The sequence below is a fragment of the Solanum verrucosum genome, unplaced genomic scaffold, assembly GCF_900185275.1.
Source record: "Solanum verrucosum unplaced genomic scaffold, falcon-dt-bn FXZP01000064.1, whole genome shotgun sequence".
NCBI lineage: Eukaryota > Viridiplantae > Streptophyta > Magnoliopsida > Solanales > Solanaceae > Solanum > Solanum verrucosum.
This window is the reverse complement of record NW_026020144.1, coordinates 1896605-1912860: the sequence shown is the minus strand read 5'-3', so window position 1 is coordinate 1912860 and position 16256 is coordinate 1896605. Positions and strand designations below refer to the sequence as shown.

Sequence of the window (16256 nt, the reverse complement as noted above, 5' to 3'; positions counted from 1 at the left end):
AAAAACTTCACTCAAAAGATCTCTAATTTATGAGCTATTTTGTTCAAATATTATATAATATATGATCAAATATGATCGAGAGCATTCAAATATTTAGGCGTCGCTCCTATTTCTTTTATATTCATTTCTGAATCGTATTGACAACATTTTTTCATTCAATATTAATTGTATATTCAAAAGTCTTTTTAATAGCAATTGCTTAAGCAATTCCAAATATCTCACTCGATTTGTCCTGATTAATGGAGCATACTTTATTTTTAGTATGTTCAAAACATATGTCATAATTTTATAATTGCAAATAATTTATAATTTTATAAATATCAAGTTAAAAGATCTAAAAAACTTCTATACTTCTAAATTTTTTGTGACAAATTAAACGAAACATCAAATTGAAACGAAAAGAATATATCAAAAATCAATATAATATCACATAAATCGAGATGAGGTAAATAATGAGTAATACTTTGAGATCCAAACAAATACGGTTACAGGCCCTTTTTATATTTTTGCTCAGGAAAAGTACAAAGAAGAAGATTGACAAAATATACCTACACACTATGTTCGCATCAAATTAAAGATAATTTGGCATGTGTTTCTTTTTGTACTTTTGTCACCTAATAATAATTAAAATCAATATACATTTTATCTTGGTCTCTCACTTGACTGTGGTAAATGAAAATGTAATTTGGTGTATATATTGAACGTAGATTTTTAAAAAGTTGAATCTAGAATATCAAAGATACAAGTCGATGGTATAGATCACTAAAGGATGTGGTGCAGTATTTTTTCTTTGATCAAAAATTTTGAATTCGAGTTTTGAATACGATTTTTTTAATAAGAAGTACACTGTGAATAAAAACTTATACGCTGCGATTCAAAATAGTCGGACTTAATTACGGATATCCAACGAAATAAAAAGAGTGAGATTGTATTATTTGTAGGTTTTTGCGGTACATTTTTCATTCAATAAATTAAGTTAATATAGAACCCTGGATACCAAAACCATGTGCTATAATAAATGAAAGATATATGCTTAATTCAAAATCTTGCAGAACCTTGTCCGTCATTAATAGGAGTCAGAAAGAGTACCATATGAACTCAACATCTTTTTTTTAAAATATTTATATTGGTTTCGATTTTATTTGAATTTGTGTCAACAAATCTTACATTAAAGATTGTAAAGATATCGTTTGAGATTTTTGAATTTATAAAGATGAAAAAATAGTTACGGCTCCAATGCAAACCTTCTCAAATCAAATATTGATTTATCATATTTATCAAACCAATTTTATTTTATTTTAGTTTTCACTTGGGTTGTAGAAGTATTTATTCATTAATCAATAAATGTCAATTAAAATCATATAAAAAAACATATAAAATTTCCTGGCTGAGTTATAATGATTCCTTGGTTTCAGTCATTGAGTATATGTTCTAAAATTAATTTAATTTCTAAATAAATCATTTTGCATTTTAATTTATTTCTTTTTTCATCTTAATTGAGTAGTCATGAAGGTGCATGTTTAGTGCATAAGTTATGATAGTATTAAGTTTAATTTAATGTATTTTTTTCCTTGAGAAATTTAATTAGCTGCTTGCTAGCTTCTAATTACCATCATTAAAAAGGATGCCAAAGTAAAGCAAAAGTTAATTGATCCTTTTTTCAACAGACATTGCTTCTCACTAATGGAGAATTAGTAATGATGATTAATGCCTTAAAGATGCACTTAACCTCCATAATTGCTCATATTTAGCTGTGGTTCGCTTTACTTGTTCACTATATAATACAAATAAAAATTTCACTTTCGTATATCACGAGAAGGACACTTTTTTTTCTTTCTATTTTACCTTTTACATTAACCACTGATTTCCAATTTTCTAAAACATTTTAAAATTTTAATAGTCAAGTATACTACAGAAAAATTAAAATATATTTTGTTTTAGTTTTGATATTTGACTAAACATATATATTTTACCTTCAATTGAAATGTGCACTTTTAATCTATTTGCTTGTGAATAAAAAATATACCCGAATTATTATTTGTTCGTATTATCTAATTATTCATATATTATGTTAAACGTGTATTGCTACTATATTTGGAGGATGATGTAATCCTAAAAATAATCAAAATTAATATTTTTCTTACTTATAGAGATCAGAATCACAAAATTTAATTAATTAAAAATTACATACCCGTCATTTCGATGAAAACATCAACTAATATTTCTATTTTAACGAAATGATTGCATGCATGTAAAAAAAGAAAAATGCTGATATTAATTAATGTATCTTTGTTAATATTATGGTATTGAAATGATGAAACATGTGGACACCATTATCTAATGGAGGGCTCACTTCAAATTAATTAAGAAATTATGGATTGATCCCTAGCTTGTTTTAATTTAAATGACTTTAATTTATAAACCAGCTAAAAGCAATGGAGATTTTTTAATAAATAAACAATAGTTTTCATGCAATAACAAGATGGATACATTCATCTAACCACAAGAGATATCATACATATATTTGTTGGCAACAAAAGTTAATTAAGATTTAACCTAAGTACGTTTAACCTAATTTTTAAAATTTTAAATTATGTTCAAGGAAAGTTGGGAGCCAAGAGTCTTTTGAAAATAACATCTCTACCTCCACGAGATAGTGATATGATTTGCGTATATTTTATCCTTCCGAAATCTTACTCGTGAGATTTCACAGGCTATGTTGTTGTATGTTCAAGAAAAGTTGTCTGGTTGGAAGGCATGGTAATGAAATGCCTGATTCGTTTTTACATTTTTAAAATCTCCTTACTCAAATTTCCGATTCCGTCACTTCTTAAGTTATAATATATCGAAGTTTAATTTCTCTTACGTCGCATCATCAATTTCTATTCTTGAATAACTTGTTGAAATTAAAGAAGTTGAACGTAACACAATGTATACCATATCATTTTAAATTTTTCTAAGTTTAATCTTATCTCCTCAGACAAAAATGATCCAATTATTATTCTAATCGATCATATCATATCAATAATATTTCGAACCAACAATATTATTCCACGTAAATGGGAATATATTCAACATAATATTATGTGATAATGGATGAAAAAGACAATCTTCAAGTGTTAGGTAATTTGATAGTGAAATGTTTAACTTATGATTTTTTGAAAATATATTAATGAAATTTTTTGTTGCCTTTCATGCTATATATTCTGAATTAGTTGGTGAGATGTGAAAAATCTTTTAATTCCCCAAACCAAACACAAGCATATTCCCTTTTTTCACTTTAAATTCCGATTTACTTCTTAATCCATTAGTTGTTTTTCAGATTAGAAAATTGTTTTGATCTTTGTAAGTGTCTAGATTAAATTAATGAAGATCAATTGTTTTTTAAATTTGATTTTAGGTGATCAATGTGAGGTCCATTGTTTTGTGCTTCAAAGAAACGAAACTTTTATACGGCATGTCAAGTTCTGATAAGATTTTTCACTTTGTATCAACTTAAACCACATGCTTCATTTTTTGTGCAAGCTCCAATCAATTCTTTTGAGTTTCTCCAGATATGATACTTAACACGTTAATTATAACACTGTACATTAATATACACATCACCTAATATTTATTTATGATTAGGACTGCTGAAATATCTAATCCCATTCGCTCCTATAATTTTTGTTTTTTGGTGTCAATATCGACTAGGACTTTGAGAAGTATTTCCTTTACATTATTGCTTTATTTATAAAATCTAGAACATGGTTATAAAGTTGAACATAAATGAAATTATGAGTTAATAATTGATAGTCACTTAACTATTCACTCTTTTCACATAAAGTCACTTAACTTTCATTTTCAACTCAAACGTTACTCCACTATGACTTCTTTGCACATAAAGTCACTCAATCTATTTAATTATTTTTTTCACTAAAATTTGCTGACATGAAATTTTTATTTTTAACCAAAATTTTAAGAACCAAATATATATCCATTTAAATCATTTAATGACCTGCCCCATTTAACCTGACACGCTTAAAATATGATATTAAACCTTTTATTTTACTATTAATTCCCTAAATCATTCTCTAGATATTGTCTCCTTCTTTCTCCTAAGTGTTCTTCAGCACCACCCTCTACTCTATGCAGTCGTGAAAGATTTGGAGAAATGCAATGCCTAAATAAAATTTTCAATATTATATTTTTAGCAGGTAGAGTTAAATGGGATGGGTCATTAAATGGTTTAAATGGATATATATTTGGTTCTTAAAATTTTGATTAAAAATAAAAATTTCATGTCAATAAATTTTAGTGAAAAAAACAATTAAATAGGTTGAGTGACTTTCTGTGCAAAGAAGTCATAGTTGAGTGACTTTTGAATTGAAGATTAAAGTTGAGTGATTTTTTGTGAAAAAAGTTGATAGTTGAGTGACCATCAAAGTTATTAACTCATGGAATTATTGTCAAATCCAATTTGGGATCAAATGAACACAAATTTTATTGGTTAAAAAAAAAAATGCAAATTCAAACGCTGTTTAATTAAATAATGACAACATCAGCTCCAAAAGACGCAGGAGCTAGTTAGTTGGAATTACATCATGATTACAACAATTTGATTAAAATTAAAGTTGAAAACATAGTTTACAATACTAGAGGGTTTGCTAATAATGACACTTTGGCCCATACATATTTAGTCTAAATTGACTATGACCTAAGCACTTTTAAGAAAGACAAAAGAAATTATGTTTAGATGAAAAGTGTATAAAGTGAAGAAATTATCCTATATAATTGTTTAGATTTTATCACTATATCACAAAGATGTTACTATATTATTAAGAGTATGATCCTTTTATAACGAGTATTATAATAAGCAAAATGAAAAATTATGAAGAGTGTGGGCAGGCTATAAAGGAAGGCTCATTAGTTTGCTATGAAACAACTTTGATTGTCATTTTGGTGTCAGACAACATCATTAATGAAGCCCTAATTAGACTTTAGAAAAGATTAAAAATGCTTTGGAGAGTAATCAAATATAAAATACTAAGAAGGACAATATTTGAAATCAACAAACATTTAATTAAGCTAAAGTAATACTTCTTGTTCAAGTAATTTTTTCTGGTTGGAAGGCACATATAGACATGCAACTAGAGATAATTATTTATTTAGTTTTAAAAAAGCGTTCTTATAGTCTAAAGAATAGAAAGGAATGGACTACCAAACGAATCGGATATGATGGCAGCTGCTTCTCTCTTAATTAAAAATTTCGAATTTGAATCCTAAATATTGTAAAATCTTTGGTAAAAAATATTTCCCTGAAAGGTGACTATATGCAAAAAAATAAAATAATATTTACCGCTCCCTCTATATCATTTTGATTTTCTCATATCCATTAAAAATATACAATTACTCTATTAAATTACCTCTATTTCTTAGAGGTAAAAATTATCTTATATTCTTCTCAGTCTAATCATATATTTCTATGGATCACACGAGTGCTCCAATATAATTTTTATATACTATGATATGATTGTTATTGAGGACAAATTACAGCATGACACGTAGAAGGGGATATGACATGATATAATGCTGTGATGTAAATTAAAAGAGTTTAATCTTCATGAGTACCATTAGGCAATACATATGTTGATGGTGATATGTTTAAATCAAATCCCAATAGTGAAAATCCATTTATGCCTTTCTTGTTACACTAATGGAGTGTGATTTAGGTAGTGACCTCAAAATATTTTCTTATTATGTATCGATACACTTTGTCCCCCTAAAAAAGCTTGAGGGCTCAAATGATTAATGACCCTTTTTAATTATGAAGACACTTTGTGTTGATAAATGTTTCGTCGAAATTGACCATCATCTATGCCCTTACATTTTCTCTTTATATATACAAAGTAAGTGTCTCTTTCATAATTTTTCAATTCTTTATAACCAAAATCTTTAAATACTTTATATATTTCACTAAAAATCTTCTTGATTTTTTTGATCTTTTTTTGTAAATTGCTATATTGGGCCTGTAAACCTATTATGGGCCTGTTTGTTCTTACTAGCTAATAATTGGGTCAAGAGCATAGTGACGCAAATAGACACAATTACAAACTTTGTTTCCAACTAAAAATGATTTCACTATCCGATTTGGAGCGTGCACATTCATGGACCCTACAATTTTTGGAGATCATGGGAGCCCATATCCGATCCGTTTGATTCTTGTACAATAACAAATAGGTGTTGAATCTAACTTGCACCTCAACATAGTATGTTGTCAGATGGTATAACACGACCACATCCAGACTATGTAAGACATTCAAACGTCCTATTACCAACAAAACAATAGCATACGTTATTGTAAGCCATAGATTGTTCGAGATGTTTGAAATGCACATACATAATTACCAACTGTGTAGATATTAAAAGATTATTCCTACTAAATATTTGTAGGACATACATAAAAATGATTAGTTTTTCAACACTAATTAATGGTATAACCTAATGTGCGTTTTTCCCTCCTCTGTCCTACTTATTAATTAATATTGTATTGGAGTCAAAACTATTAATAATATTTCTTGAAGCTTTTAATTTTTTAATTTTTGAGATCCAAAGTTATTTCTTTTTTTTTAATGAATAAGTTTTATTTTTTGTATGGTCTAAATTATATATATATATATATATATATATATATATATTTTTTTTTTTTTATTTTTATTTTTTTTTTTTTTTTTTTTCAATATGTGGTCTTCAACATATCACGTGGAAGCTAAATTAAAAATTGATAAAAAGGAAAAAACATTCTTTAATGTTTCAAAATAAACTAAAATAAGGACACAATATAATATTTTTTTGGTAAAAAAATACTTACAATAATTCTATTATTACTAAAAATGAATGAGCCCCTCAAATATGGGGGACTAAGACAGAAGCCTCCATAAATGCACTACTTTTGGACTACAACACGCAATCATCAATATTATAAAAGAATCCGAGCAACGTAGATTTAATTAAGGCCCCTTTGATACTCCAAATTCTCTAATTCAAATGTGATTTACAAAATTCAAATGATATTGATTAGAAAATTGTTTTTGATCTTTGTAAGTGTCTAGATTAAATTAATGGAGAATTATTTTTTATCTTGGTAAGTGTCTAGATTAAATTAATGGAGAATTGTTTTTACGTGATTAATGTGGGGTTCGTTATTTTATGCTTGAAAGAATCTAAACAGCATGTCAAGTTCTGATAAAATTATTCGCTTTACATCAAATCAAATCACATGCTCCATCCCTTGTGAGGGCTCCAATCAATTCCTTTGAGTTCCATTCTTGCGAATGTACTTCCCAAGCAGGATAGATATCGTGTTAGCTATAACACTGCACAAATTAATACACACATCACCTAGTATTCATTTATAACTAGGATTACTGAGATATATAATCATATTAGCTCCCATTTTTTTGTTTCTCGATGTCAATATCGACTAGGACTAGAACTTTGAAATTTGATTTGTTGAAGTATTTTCTTTTACATTATTGCTTATATATATATAAACTAGGACGTGGTTATAAAGTTGAACTAAAATGTAGATTATTGTCAAATCCAATTTGGGATCAAATGAACACAAATTGGTTCAAAAAGATGAAATACAAACTCAAGTGTTATTTAATTAAATAATGACAGCATCAGGTCCAATAGATGTTGTAGCTAATTAGTTGGAATTACATAATGATAACAACAATTTGATTAAAATTAAAGTTGGAAACATAGTTTATAATACTAGAGGGTTAGCTAATAATTACACTTTGGCCCATGCATGTTTAGTCTAAATTGACTATGACCTAAGCACTTCTAAGAAAGACAAGAAATTATGTTTAGATGAAAAGTATATAAAGTGAAGAAATTATCCTCTATAATTGTGGAGATTTTATCACTATATCACAAATTAGACATAGCATAAGGCTATAAGGAGAAACAAAGGCTCACGAAAATTCTATGAATTGTCATCATTTACAAAGTCGTGATTATTAAATTTTCAAGTTGATCAAAGGGGTAATCCAACACAAAATTTAAGTGTGTACTTAATAAAACTCGTCAAGTTCAAAATGTTTTGATTTAGTGATCCTTTTAATAAATGAGTATTATAATAAGCAAATTGAAAAATTATGAAGAGTGTGGTCACTGGTCAGGCTATAAAGGAAAGCTCATTGGTTACTATGAGAAAACTTTTGTTGTAATTTTCTTGGTCCCAAACAACATCATTAATGAAGCTCTAATTAGACTTTTAGAAAAGATTAAAACAACTTTGGAGAATAATCAAATATTAGTTGAAATCAACAAATATTTAATTAAGCTAAAGTAATACTTCTTGTTCAAATATTTTTTTCTAGTTGGAAGGCACGATATAGGCATGCAACTAGACTTGAACCATGAATGTGGTGGACCGGATCGATCGGGATGCTTCTTTCTTAATAAGAGGTCATGAACTTTTACCTGGTATGAAGTGCTTTCTTCGAAGTCCGAAGGGCGACTACATGCAAAAAGCATCATTAATGAGTAATGACCTTATTTGTTTCAATTTTAATTATCTTTTTAGATATTTTCATATCCATTGAAGAAAATACAAAGTATGATTACTCTACTAAATTACCTCTATTTGCTTAATGAAAAAATTATCCTAAATTCTTCTCAGTCTAATCATATTTCTATGGATCATACGATTGCTCCAATATAATTTTTATATACTATGATATGATTGTTATTGAGGATAAATTACAGCATGACACGTAGAAGGGAATATGACATGATATAATTTCGTGATGTAAATTAAAAGAGTCTAATCTTCATGAGTACCATTAGGTACAATATATATATATATATATATATATATATATATATATGTTGATGGTGAAATGTTTAAATCAAATCCCAATAGTGAAAATCCCTTTATGCCTTTCTTGTTACACTAATGAAGTATGATTTAGGTAGTGACCTCAAAATATATTCTTATTGCTAAATCCAACAGAGTTAGTGCGTACGTTATAGATTTGATCGAACTCAATAATTTTATTTGAAATTTTATATTATTTGTATTGATAAATTCATTGAATATGTCAAATTGTTAATTTGAAATTTAATAACAAAAGAGAACGAGAATCCCAAACCCATAAACTTCACACTCTGATAAAACTAATTCCAAAGTACAATTTGCTCCCTTTTCACTTTGCTTTTCAATTTTACTTTTTAATCAAATCTTTAGTTATGTGCTATGTGACGTTACTAGACACTACTTTCTTTCATACTAAAGTGAATCTTATTTTACTTGGTACTTTTTATTCAGAGATCGGGAGAGGGATCAAAATATCATATAGTATTATTTTTGAAGTTCAATTATATGAAATTTTTGATATTGTGTTTGAAGTTAAACTTTGTCAAAACTAACTTTAGACATTATATATGTAAATACGCATATCAATTTTTTTTTTTAAAGTACAAATTAAATGATGATGTCAAAATTACGTGTGGTTACACTTTACTTTGTCCCCCTAAAAAAGCTTGAGGGTTCAAATGACTAATGACTCTTTTTTAATTACGAAGACACTTTGTGTTGATAAAGGTTTTATCGAAATTGACTATCACCTATGCCCTTTACGTTCTCTTTGTATACAAGTAAGTGTCTATTTCATAAAAAATGATCTATTTTGGGCCTGTTAGCGTAAAAATTGATCTATTATGGGCCTGTTTGGGTCAAGAGCATAGTGACGTAAATAGACACAATTACAAACTTTGTTTCCAACTAAAAATGATATCACTAACGATTTGGAGCGTGCACATTCATGGACCCTAAAATTGTCCGAGATCATGGGAGCCGATATCCGATCGGTTTGATTCTTGTACCATAACAAATTAGATATTGAATCTAATTCACACTTCAATCAACACGAGCCCAAAGTTTTCGTTTGTCACCAATGTGTGGTTCCATTTCATTCATTAATTTGTCCACCAACTATTAGCCAACCGTCCAATTATTTTGAACAAATTTTTGACAAGCCACATTAGAATAAATCTCATCAAATTAAGCAACAATACAAAAGATAAATGCATCGAAGTCATTTCCCATTTGCCCATAATCCCAACAAACACATTGAATAATTTTACTTTTTCCGCTGAAAATCATTTTCACCGTCCAATTTTGCTATTAGAATCGAACTCCTCTCTCAACTTTGAACAATAACCGAACTCTCCTGTGAATATTTTTTATTTTATTTTAAATTGAATAATTATTAGTAGTAGGTTATCAATAATTTCCTAAAATTGAAAATAATTAATTTTTAGCTAGAAGTAGGTTAACGTACATTAGAACATTAAATCATTAATGCATTGAATTTCAACCGTCTACTTATACCGCCCAACTTTTAATATACATTTAATGATTTTTGTTGCCGACATTTAATTTCTTGTGTTTTATTTCCTCATTTATATCTATTTTTATTATTATATTTTATATTTTAGTATCTATTTTTATTCCAAGAGAATTTGCTCCTTAGATGGACGATTCAATACTAAATTTGATAGTATTTGGAGTTGTATCATGGACAACATTATTTTTATTAACAAGAAAGTTGTTCCCAAATCGTTCTTTCGATTTTTGCAATCGTTTAGTTTCAACTATTCATGCAATTTTAGCAGTAACTTTAAGTTTAATTTCTGTTCAAGATTGGAATTGTCCACTTTGTCCTTTGGCTTCAAGATCTTCTCACAAACAGGTATTTTTTTTTATTTTTTTTTTAAAAATAATTTTTAACTCAAGAATTTGGCTAATTGTTGTTCTAATTATATGTTGATTCTTGAAAAAATAATTAATGAACAGATGAGAGCATTGGCAGTGACAGTAGGGTACCTTATTTATGATTTTGTATGTTGTCTTTTTGACAAACAAGTGAAGATTGATAACTTAATTCATCATTTGGTGAGTGTTGTTGGACTTGGAGCTGGCCTTGCCTATGAATGGGTAAGTTAGGATTTTAATATTTCATGTTTAACTACTTTGTGACTCAAGAGTCGTGAGATATAAGGTATAATAATCACAGGATAAAATATAAGATTATTTTATCTTGTCTTGTGTTTGGTAGGAGGTATTAGATAGTCTTGAAATTATTTATCCCACTGTATAACCATAGTAATAAGATAAGTTATCTCATATATATACATGGTGAAATCAATAGAACTATAGTCTATATGGATTGAACTCTAGTCGTTTGGTTGGGAATAATATAATTTTCCGATTAAAGAGTGTTAAATGACACTACCTCTTTACATAAGGTGGATCCGTCACTGATTTGGAGATTAAATTACTTAAGGACACACAAGCAATTAATTATGGGCATGGAAAAACTCTCTTTCATTTTTTATTTTTTTTAGTGTTTTGAATACAAGGAGTTAACAAAATCCTTACCTTTAAGAGATGTTTGTGATTTGCAGTGTGGTTCAGAAATGGTAGCAGCATTGTGTGTGACAGAGATTTCTAGTCCATTTTTACACATGAGGGAAATTCTCAAAGAGCTTGGATACAAAGACACTGACTTTAATCTTGCAGCTGATGTTAGCTTCTCAACTAAGTTTCTCCGACTCTTCACTTTCAATGTCGTATCCATGTCGAGTTCTCCAAATATACACTACTTTTGAAAAATTCGACACTCACTCGCTAACATTTTTGAAGAATCCAAACAACATAACTTCTCATAAACTTACTTATTTTCTTTTCAATTTAAAGATTTTTTTCTTCATATATGATTTATTAATTTAGTGGGAACAAAGTTTAATTAAGTTATTAATTTATGGTTGATTTGTTTTAATTTGCAGGTTTTATTTGCAGTGATTTTTAGTTGTGCTAGGATGATAGGGGGGCCATATCTAACTTATGTGACTCTTTCTGCTGATAATCCAATTCTCATTAAGGTAACTTAATTGATTCAAATATTTATTTATTTACTAATACACAATTTCTCTTACTTAATTAACCAAAAATCTGATTTAAAACAACAATAAATTGGTGACATTATAATGTTTTTATGATTTTACAGGCCATGGCTTTGGGATTGCAACTTGTTAGTGCTTTTTGGTTCTACAAAATTGCTAGGATGATTATGTACAAATTTTCTAAGAGAAATAAAGCTAAAATTGTTCATTTAATTAGGTAATTTGCGCATAATTTGTACGAAAGATTTTTTTATTTATAAATTCTTGTGTATCGAACATTCATATATAATAACCTTTGAGGGTTATTTGCTATTTGTACTTTAGGGTATTGATTTAGTGCTCAATATTATAAGCGAAATTCATGATAAATAATAATTTAAGTGCATAAACCTCAAATGAATTGTGTCGGTTTTTGAGAACATCGTATTTATGAAGTTGCTTAATTGAATAAAAATTCCCAAAAGTTGTACACGGATATATAAATAAATATATCTTATAATTTTAATTTTACATAATATTGTATATTGGACATATAATATTATATATCAAGATTCAATTTTGTATATTATTGTATATGAGATGTATAATATTGTATGTCAAATAAGAATAAGCGTTTTCAACAGTTACATTTTTAGAGAAGAAACCAATAAAAGAGGAAGAGAGGAAAGTGTAATTAAGAAATACTAATTGAGCAGTTTCAAGTTACTAATGCCTTTTACATTTGAGAAGAGTAATGCTATTAGACGGTGACTTTTCAATAACCAAAAATATTAGTCATTTAGTACTTGAATAATTACATAAAGTGAGGAGAAAATCCAATAAATGTCAAAAACAAAAATGAGAAAAAAGATAAATAGCATTCTAGATCATTGAGAGGTGCCACATCGCTTCTTCTAAATCTAGCTTTATTATATATATAGATAGATTATTATTTTACTGTAAAAATTATTAAAAATGACATTGTCGTTCTTCTCATGGCTCTTCTACATAATAGAATAGACTAGATAATTGAAAGCCCATTCATGAGCCAAATATAATTAATTATATTTTCAATTTTAATTTAGAAAAAACATCTAAATGCACATCTTATTTTACTATAGTTTCTAAAATTTTCTACCATTTTAAAAAATTACAAAAATCTCTCTCTGATACATCTTATCTTCTCTTGAATACATCTTATCTTCTCTTGAATACATCTCTCCTCTTTCTGATACATCTCTTCCCTCTCGAATACACCCCTCTCCTCTCGGATTCATTCGTGAGCTATGTGTTTGCAGGTTTCTTGAATAGCAATGTATCACGACTGATGCATCTGATATTTTTTAATTTTAAGGAATTTTTGTAATTTGAAAAAGAGTAGGGATATAATGTAATTAACTATTAACACAACGAAAAATTATATTATTTTTACTTTAGTTTATGTGACATATTTTTCTTTTTAGTCAAATCCAAAAGAATTATGTATTAGTATATTTAATAACATTGACTTTAAAATATTTATTTTATTCTTAGTAAGATGATTTATAGTCATATGAACATCTATGGTTTGTTTTAGACAACAAATTTAAAAGTGTTGTTTTTTTTTTAAAAAAAACTTCATGTTAAGTCAAATAAATATACATAAATCGAAATGGAGGGAGTACAAAATTTAGATCAATTTTATATGAAGCTGTCAAAAAGGGTCGGTCCAGCCCCACCCGGCCAGAGCCTCGCAGGAAAATGAATTTGATGGGCTAGGGCGGACCGGCCCCTTCATTTGAAGGGCTTGAAAATGTTCAACCCAGCCCTAAATGGGCTGAGGGCTGGGGTGGGCTAGCTCTTTTTTTTTTCTTTTTAAACTTAAAATTTCATATTTCCATTGGAGTTTCACACGTCATGATTATTGTGAAAATTTCTTCGGATACTGAGGAATATAAACTATTCATTGTTTTGAACTTTTTAATTTTTTCTTCATTATCATTTTTTATTGAGCCAAAGTTGAATTGACAGATAGTGGTGATAGTTTACCATCTTCTTCAACAATATCCTATAGATCCACATATTATAAATATGTCTTCATCCCCATAATTGATAATTCTCTCATTTGAACATATGAGAAGAAATTAGTGGAAACATATTTGATGTCATATATGTTATTTGGTGGTGAAGATTACTAGCTCTGATACCATTTGAAGGAAAATATTTTATTTATAAACTCAAAAGTTTTATATGTTTCTGTATATTTATGTGATTATATATTTTCTGTATATAGAAGATAACCAGTAACATTCCTATTTATAAAAGTAAAAAACAAATTAAACTAGGACTAGGAACCACTCTAATTAACAAATCCTATTAAAACATAAATAAGTAAATACCATAAATATCAAATCCTAATCAACTTAGGATTCCTACTCCAACTTTTAATAATTATTTCCAACAATAATGAATTTAAAAATATATATATTTATATATACATGCATGTTATTAATGTTAAACAAATTGACATTTCTTCTACATACTATTGCAGACAAACCTAAGATGTTCCACTACAATAACCACAAACAAAAAAAAAATGATTATGTTTTTTTTTAGCTTCCATGATTATGAAAGTTATCATAGTTTTGCTACTAGCTACTCTTTGCAACGGAATTCACAACACAGAGAACAAAAATGTGAAATTCATGCATATGACAAATGTAGCATTTGAAGGTGGAGTTGCTTATGGTAGTTTTTTTAAGAACCACACGATTAGCTACCTGTGAATTGCCACTATTTACTTATATGAGTAGTTCTTTGTGTGTGGGTATTGAGGTCTGGACGTATGTGTACAAAAAAAGACCAAATATGATAATGAACACTCAAGTTGATTGGGGAATGAAACAACACATTGGTTTCGTAACTACTGAGCACTATATAAAAATAGTTGTTTCTCTACTGCAGTCTGTTGTTTGGGTGATGAAGATTAATACACTTAAGACTCAATGTTCAAATTCGCAATGTGGACATATGGATAGATTTTTCTCCGTATATCTCATATTGCTTGCCTTTCTCGCTTGGACTGGAGAAAACGGGCAGAAAAATCGTCTTCCGTAATTTGTCTGACATTAGGAGAAACTGAAAAAACAGCGACCGAGAATGTTAATTCGATATCATCTCCAATATCACGTCTACGCCCTCTACCAAAACTGTTGGAGGTGATGGGTGAGGTATATATTTTTCGATTGACAAATTTTAGTAATGGCGTGATTTTATTAATACAAAGTGATTTATTTCATAATTTCCTTTACTTTATTGATACTTTTAATTTAAAAAAATTAATGTTAGGATGTAATCCACTCGACTTTGAACATGTGGACTTTAAATCTTACTATAAAATCCGAAGAAGCACAATTCAACATGTATGAAGTGAGGGAAGATATTAGCAATATAAAAGAAAGTTGGAAACTTCCTGCATTTGATTTGATTATGATTCAGTATGACAAATTTGTTCCTTCTGATTTTCAGGATACAATAGCTAGAAATGTGAGCTTTTGTTTTTGTTTTTTCTCAATAACTTAGTACTTTGTTTACGTTCTTTTTTCTAATAATGTGACTAAAATCATTTTTTGTTTATAGTGGAAACCATTTTTGGACACGTAAACCCCCGATATTTTCAAGAATTTTAGTTATTGGTAAAACTATTGATGTTCCGGAGGAGATTGAGGCTTTAGAAGTGAATTGATATATAATTCAAATTTTCTTTTCTTAATTATTTTAAAATTGGAATTGACATATGTTTAACTTTTAATTTCTTGTTTTGTTTATTAGGCAACAAAATATGAATTGGCATATGTCGACTGCAACATTCGCAAATAATAGAATATCCGTAACATTCTAGAAAAAATTGAAGTTATATATATCTTGCAACGAAATAGAACAACAATCAAAGGGACACTGATTTAATTTGTTGTTGTTGTTGTCATTTACTGATCAATTTTTTAGAAGTTTTTTGTTGCTATTATCTAATCACTTTGCAAGTGTTGGTACTTGGCGAACTCTAATTATGTTTTAACGGTATTTTGTGTATTAAAACAATGTTGAAAGTTAAGTGGATCTTCCACAAGTTGTTAATTCTTTCTTTCTTTCTTATGTTGATTCGTGTTTGTATATATGTGTTAGGACAAAATACCTTTAGATCATTATAGCTAGAGCCATCAATATGGGCTAGGCCCGTTGGGCCGGCCTAGCTTAACCCGTGATTTGATAGGGTTGAGCTACGATTTTTGGAGCCTATTTAAGAAAAGAGTTGTTTAGCTAGTCCTGAATAAGTGTGCCGA

At 28.3% G+C, this 16256-nt stretch overlaps 2 protein-coding genes across 2 annotated transcripts in view; both read left to right on the top strand.

The window, feature by feature from the left end:
* The window catches only part of LOC125827712 (floral homeotic protein PMADS 1), a 305579-nt gene that overhangs the window by 26889 nt on the left and 262434 nt on the right, over positions 1-16256 (top strand). The gene's annotated exons all lie outside the window — the stretch shown is intronic.
* Positions 10513-12182, top strand: LOC125827711 (uncharacterized). The gene is made up of 5 exons (XM_049507037.1): positions 10513-10745; positions 10850-10990; positions 11461-11580; positions 11842-11937; positions 12063-12182. The coding sequence occupies exons 1-5, from the start codon at positions 10527-10529 to the stop codon at positions 12177-12179; spliced, it is 693 nt and encodes a 230-aa protein (XP_049362994.1). The 5' UTR covers positions 10513-10526; the 3' UTR covers positions 12180-12182.